The following is a 7,314-nucleotide window of genomic DNA, read 5'->3' on the forward strand; positions in this document are numbered from 1 at the left end:
TCATGGTGTCTTAGGGGTGAGCATCCTGCCCCCTCGTATCTCATCCCTTGACCTACCCAGAGAACAACTCGTATCACTAAATAGTTCCGTAACCTCTCAGAAAGGGTTTTAGTGACTGCTAATAAAATACCTAGTGAATAATCATGACAATACTCCGATAGCTTCGAGTCCCTCCTCTCTAACTACTTAAAAGCATTTCACAAATATACAGGGACTCAGACTGTCTCCAATAAAGTCCTGAATCCTGCGGTAAGAAATGAACCACCTTATTCTGTTTTCCAGGTGACATCTCTAATGATCAGAAAACAACTCAAGCTCTGTCGATATTATAAGAACGTTTGTTGTTTTATTCTTTTTGGTGGGTACAAAAACCACAGTTTCTTACACAGAACAAGATTATAAATAATATCTGTAACATGAGTGACCCGTAGTCTCTTTTGATTCTACACTGCAGACTGATGACGTACTCTAAGCATTTTATCATTTTGTTTCTTGTATTAGACAGATGCAAATCTGTGGAACATGGAATGATGGAACAGAATGAAGGTAACAGCAAACAAGAGGATGACCAACAACTTTTATAAAAAAAAGTCTCTGAATTTTATTACAGTGATGGCATTTTATATCAATTATTGCAATGAATTGTTCCCTAAGATGGTTAGAAAAAAGAATTGTGTTGTCCTCTACCGAATTTACATCAGTTAAAAAGCAAGCATGTTTCAATATTCCTCTTTTTTTCAAAGAAAATGTAAATAATTTCTTTATTTTTTCACAGGATTTACATATTTATTATTTTCTTATCACAGTTTAGTGATTCATTTCTACAGCTGAACAGCTGAGTATTCTTCCATTGTATATACTGATGTTCTGGAGACACAGGTTAGCATGTTCATTGACTTCTATAGCTATTTTTCTCTCTTTATCAAGACAAAGACCAAAATGTTGTCCTTTCTGAGCATGTTCTTCACAGTTTAATGCGCTAAATTGGCAAGTCTTATTAGTTTTAAGTCCACTCAAGTGAAATTTGTTGCTGTTAATACACCCTTCCTAGCCCCCTCCCCCCAACAAAACTAAATTATGAATTTTCCTGATATAAAATCTGAGTTTGGGTTTCCGAGCTGAGCTCATGCACACATTGTTGCTGATGATGTCTGGCGCATTTGGACGTACTTCCCTTTCTCAGCCAAATTATTAGTTCATCAATGACACTCCCATGTCGTTACAGTCTGTGCTGTGTTCCCATCAGTCACCAACACAGTTTGATTAAGGCACTCAATTATTTTTTTGGTTTTTATGGTAGGTCCGATGCAATTACAGCCAATCCTGAACTTTGTCTAATTGCAGTTCCAGTATGCATGGCCTTCGGGCAGTCGGGAGTCAATACGCGTCCGTTTTCTCCCACACTCCCTGTGATGGATAGTCTGGCTTTGTTTCTTATGGCTTCAGAAAAGGTAAGCTAGGTTAAAAAAAAAAAAAGGAGAAAAGAGGAAAGTGTTACAATGTTTCTATCCTTCAACAAACCAGGACACAACAAACACCAAAATATTAAATTTTAGACATCTGCATTTTTTATGTTAACATTAAATATAATAATAATCATTATCATAAAAACAATACATAGCAGTTAAGTGTACTAGGGGAAAAAAGACTAGCAATTCTGAGGGTGAATTTCATTACAATAAATCATTATTGATTTAAATATAAAATCTGAATTTGACCAAAAAATTAACAGAAGAGGCAATACCTTCATCTAAACTGCTTCAAACTACATTTATATACAGTTGAATGAGAATCAAGACTTTTTATGAACCTGAAAGCATCTGTGAATAAAGTCATGCACAGGTGTTTATAGGCTTAGACCTTCAACTAGGAATGTCAAGATATAATATAACTACTGATAATTGTTTATAAATTGCTATAGCTGTATCAGCTATCTTTGTGATAAATCCATGGATCAAATCTAAAGAAATTATTACTTCTTTTCACAATGTACATATTAAACATCAGTAAATCTGAGAACTGTCCTCAAAACCCATTTAATTTGTATATTTTCTTGCAATTAGAAAAGGTGGGAATTTTCAAAGGAAATTTAGTTTATTGAAAGAAAATACAATTTTCTTTAGTTTTATGTAGAATTAGGTCTAAATTTTGCACAAGAAGGTTTAAATTTTTGTTACCTCAAAATCTTTACTTGCAGGTAAATCAGAACAAAATACCTTGTTTAGGGACTAATTGACACAAGCAAAAAATTTCGATTTCTTAAAAAAAATATTTGTAGTTATGCCATCTAACTTTAGTCATCCAAAAATCAGTAACCTAATCTAAAAAAGGTCTCTCACATAATGATAGAAAAAGCCAAGATGACTGATTTAGACCAAGTGATTTCCAGATGACTACAATTAGGACAGATGACTAAGGTCAACCAATGCAGCAAGGACACCTGGAACATCAGGAACCCAAACTACGCTATGTTTAAACAGATTTCAAAGATACCATGTTAAGATATTAATTAGTGGGGAAATCTGATTTCCAGTCAGCAGAAGCTATAGTCTATGCAACTAACTCAAGTAAGTGGTGTGCAGGGATGCGATCCGAAATACCAATTGGAAAACAAGAGACAGGAGGGTGCATTCACAGAGGAGCAAAGGGATGACAAACATCATAAAATCTTTTTTTTTTTTTTGCCTTATTACTGATCCCTGTGTTTAGAACTTTGTCCTTCTGAGCCCAGTTTCTCCTTCCGAAGTAGCAGTGAAATCCTGAACTGGTATTTGATACCAAGTTAATTTTTAATTTTATATATGAGTGTGTATGTATAGGGATGAGGGAGATTCCTTAAAACCCCCAAATGTTTCCACTGCTTCTGGGTGCACTTGTAAGAAATTGCAGAAGTCTAATATTGCATTACTATCAGTAGCTCTTTCAAAAAAGAGTTCTCCATAGTACAGCTACTGTTGTGGTACAGCCGGATCTTGGATATAAAAGCAACTTTCCAAATCAATTACCCGAAAAAACTCAGCCCTAACAAGCAGCTGAATTCAGGAAAAGGCCTCAGCTTCCAGAGGGCATTACAGCATTCCCCTGGCGCTGAAAAACCTTGGCTTTGATAATCATCAATTGCAGTGTCCAAAGTCATCCTTTGAAAAGTTTCTGTGCTGCCACAGTACTCGGTGACAGGGACTGTTAACAAACATATTCCGACCTAATTCAACACCTAGATTTAAAAGGGAAGCAGAGGCAATGAGGGAGTGGGGAACTGGGCCCATACAGTACTAAAAACCTCAACTGCTCCCCAGCAGCAAATACCAGTCTATGTATTTGCAAAGCACAGACACAATGCAATGTGGTGTAGCTCCACATAGTGCATGTCCAGAGTCCCATTGCAAATGGATGTCGAGGACTGGTAACTGCCTGCAGAAATACACAGAACACGTTTTGGTCAATGGCAAGAAAAAAAAAACAACAACAAGTACTTTAGTTTTGGGGAGGGATGAGAGTCCAAAACAGATTATAATGCAAACTTTGGTGGAAGAGGGACAGCTTACTCCAGATGTGCTAAATTTCCCAGAAGTCATCATTATGTGCCAGCATCTCTCCCTCACTTTGATCATCTATCTGTTCATGACCATTCAGGGTTTGCCAGTGGGAAATCTGAGACAGAGCTCAGATTTATATGGGATATATGTGTTATGCGGAACTGTGGTTTTGTAGCTCAGGCTATGTAGCTTTCCAGCCATTGACAACACACTCAGCACAGAAAGACCATAAAAAGGGATCCACCAAAAAAACAAAACAAAACAAAACAAAACAAAACAAAACAAAACAAAACAAAAAAAGAATAACAATGAATTTTTCAGCAGCCTTCCACAGAATAACAGATAAAGCTGCAATAAAACGACTCCTCTCTCTTCACGGCAGAGATTAACAACAGCTCAGCAACACAGCACGGAAACAACCCAGACAGTTAACAAAGCCGGGAGGAGCAGGTCAAACTTGTACTCAGGAAGGTGCCATAAAGCCTAGTAACCAGGTAAGTTTTTTTGCTATATTTTAAACTACGCTATAGGTAATAAACCAGGTTAATACTGTGCTTAACTGTGCTGTTAGACAATTTCAGATTTATGGCCTGGCTGCCGAAACAGTTTCAGGAGAGGCTGGGATAAGAGGGAAAAGTCTTGGTATTTACTGTGAATATTGCCCAAATTGTAAAAGTCTATGCGTTAACTGTATGCAGTTAATAGTGAAAATGTATTTTCAAATTTATCATTAGTTTTGATTAAATTAGTTATGGAATTAATCATATGAAAAAACTGACTGCCCTGTTCCTATTGAGAAATGGGAATTTAGGAAACTGATATCCTCAGTCTCTGTAATACAAATATCCTAGTCTGTGTGGGTTCTTTTGTTGTTCAGGCTCCCCTAGTACCTGAGTCACATGGAGGTGTCTTTGGCACAAATATTTAAGATGAACTTTTAATGAATTTTTCTATCTTGAATATGAAATTGGAATCATACAAGTCAAAATAAGTGCATTGCACATTTACTCAGCCATCCTGTAACACTTAACCTTTTGTCTAATTAATTTAATATTTTTTCTTTTTTTTTTGTAGTTTCGTAATTAATTTCATTATTTATAAACAAAAACATGGGAGGAGAGAGCAAAAGACGGCAACTGAATTGGAAGCTGGTTCATGAGCTTCATGGCCCGCTGAGGAGGCCATGGAAGGGTGGTGGTGGTGTCTGGCTGGATATTGGAACAATCCCTTTGAAAGCCTGTGGGTTTGGGGTGGGGAACTCAGGAAGGCTTTTCCCTAAAGCAGCTGGAGAAAAGGCTGCTAGGCTCTGCACTGTTCTCAGGGCATCAGCTCAAGTACTGTACTAAGGGCTTACTACTGATACACAAAAATGGAAAACTGCTGCCCAGGGGAGAGGAAGGGGTTGTTCCCTCCTTAAAGCAAACTTCCTGCCTGACCTTCAGCAGATGCCATAACCTGCCGACCCTTCTGAATGTCTTTATCCCACACATCCAGACTAGTCCTTTATCATACAGACTAGTCCTTTATTGTATAGACTAGTCCACGCATACAGACTAGTCGTACATTCTCATTTTCTGCTGCCTCACAGGCAGGTGAATTTCCCTGAGGCAACTCACTTTTGACTGGGTTAAACTAAAAGAAAAAATATGTTAATGAATATTAATTGTCAAGCAGGTTATTTAAGCTGTTTTATATTAGTTTAAAACGTATACTATTAAAACTATTTCATGTTAGCTTAAAAAGTCAGCATGTTGGTTACTCATGCAGGTTAGAACCGCCAAGCATCTTTCCATATTAGCAAGTTTTAGTCCCAGTATGATCCCTTTACTCCTTGGATAAATAAACATATGAAAGTTTTTGAAATGTACAAGACAGACATATATCTGCAGAAATATGCGTAACCAGTGTTGTGGGCTCTGTACTGTTGCCAGCTAACAGGGGTTCATGACTAGCAGGTGTAGGAACAGAGGGCTTAGTCACCCTGTACAGAGCATGGCACACAGGTAACCCCTTGGTGCCTGGGTGGATAGGGATGGCGAGGTATTGCCAGGAGAGGATGACTGGACCTTGGCAGTCTTCCACATTCATATGAAGTTCACATGCTGAAATTTCTCAGGTAAGTATTAAAGCAAATAAGCAGAATGAAGAATTTTAGAAGTCTATAAATATTTGCTTGAAATCATAGGGGTTTTTTATTTTGTGTGCGTGAATTTTTAAATTATCTGAAATATTTTTTAGAGATTATCAGAAGTTTTGTCTGACCCAAACCTGAATTTTCAATAAAGTAAAATGGAACATGGGCATTTTTAATATATTTTTTTCCTATAAGAATTCATCTCTGTGCTGCAACAAGTCCCACAGAAATCCAAACTTAAAGGTACTTATGGTCTTTCCTTAAAAAATAAAACTCATTTAGCCCTAATTTTTATTTTAAGAAAACAATAATCCTAAATAAATCTACAAGTATAGTCATAGTGTTTGTTGCACTGGAATCACAGCGCTGGGTGGGAACTCAGGGGTTTGTCAAGTCATGCCATGTTTAGCGGGCTAAACCAGTTTGGGTCAGGTCAGTATTTGAATGACAGGTTTTTGTTTGCTTTCTTTAAGACTATGTTTTGGATACATTGCACCCTGCAAACTTGTTACGGAATATGTTTTCTGGGACTCTCACTTTTATAACCAGTCTGGGGACACTCTCAGTTGTGGGCACATCACTAAAGAAATTAAAGGAAAAAGATCTCTTAATCTGCATTTTCCACAATTACTTGCACAGGTTTATTTCTTTTTAAGACCCTTATTACTGTAGGCAGTGAAGTTGGGAGCTTAATATTAGCATCTGAAGTCCTGGTTCCCAGTTCACAGTAATGAACACTGACTTATACTCTTGGAGTCCCTGACACCTGCTATGCCTCACATTTTCACTAGTGAACACAGTGCACAGCTAAGACTTTCTGTTTTACATGGGGAAATTAGGCAGCTCTGTTACAATTAAAATATACCCAGGGTCATGACTTCTTGTACAACAGGCAACAAAAGAAAACTATGCAGCAACAGTATGTTTGGGATAGTTTCCCAGTCAGCATATGCCAAGCCCCCTCCCTTGCCCCCCGAGAACCCACCTATTCCTCGCAGCGCTCCAGCTACCATGCTCAAACACCATTCTCTGCTCACTCTGTGTTTGCTCTGTACTGTATGGTTCGGTATTGTACCGGCTGTGCCTTTAGACTGTAAGCTCCTCGGGACAGGGACCTGTTATGTGTTTGGCACACTTCACCTATTGTACAGCGCCGTGTACTCCAGCGCTATATAAATAATAAATAAAAAAAATAATTGTATCTCCAGTTGTTTCCTCAAAAAATGTTTCTAGGTGGCAACATAAAAATTATATTCTTCATCTCCCTTCCCTAAATTTTTGTTTGTTACTTCCACTATCGGGATGGCTCAGTGATTTCAGGAAAATGGGCTTTTTGTTAACAGAGCAGACATGTGGCTTGCTGTTTGCAAGGGCAAGGGAAACTCTAGGTAGCATGAAAGGGTGAGGTCCTAGCTGCACCTTCACTTACAAAGCAGTCAGTATAGCTTGCGAGCTATGTAAAAGTTATATTTAGAGGCTCAATTTGCTGCTACGTGCCATTTCCAAAGGTCAGAGAGTTGATTTGACTAATGATTAGTTGGCAAGATATTCACTGCACGGATGAGAACAAGTACATTAGTAAACCATCCCTGCACGCCTACTCAGGGGAACTATGCAGGATGCAGCTCCACAACATCAGCGGTT

General features: G+C 38.0%; 1 protein-coding gene across 1 annotated transcript in view; it reads right to left on the minus strand.

Moving 5' to 3' along the window:
- Nucleotides 1-316: 316 nt before the first annotated feature.
- Nucleotides 317-7,314, minus strand: part of GRIA4 (glutamate receptor, ionotropic, AMPA 4) — a 93,706-nt gene continuing 86,708 nt past the window's right edge. Inside the window, exon 13 of the mRNA XM_010074626.1 lies at nt 317-1,456. Within this exon, the coding sequence (XP_010072928.1) occupies nt 1,292-1,456 (165 nt within the window). The 3' untranslated portion in view covers nt 317-1,291. The remainder of the gene's footprint in view (nt 1,457-7,314) is intronic.

This window comes from Pterocles gutturalis, unplaced genomic scaffold (assembly GCF_000699245.1).
Source record: "Pterocles gutturalis isolate BGI_N339 unplaced genomic scaffold, ASM69924v1 scaffold29847, whole genome shotgun sequence".
In the NCBI taxonomy this organism is placed as follows: Eukaryota; Metazoa; Chordata; class Aves; order Pterocliformes; family Pteroclidae; genus Pterocles; species Pterocles gutturalis.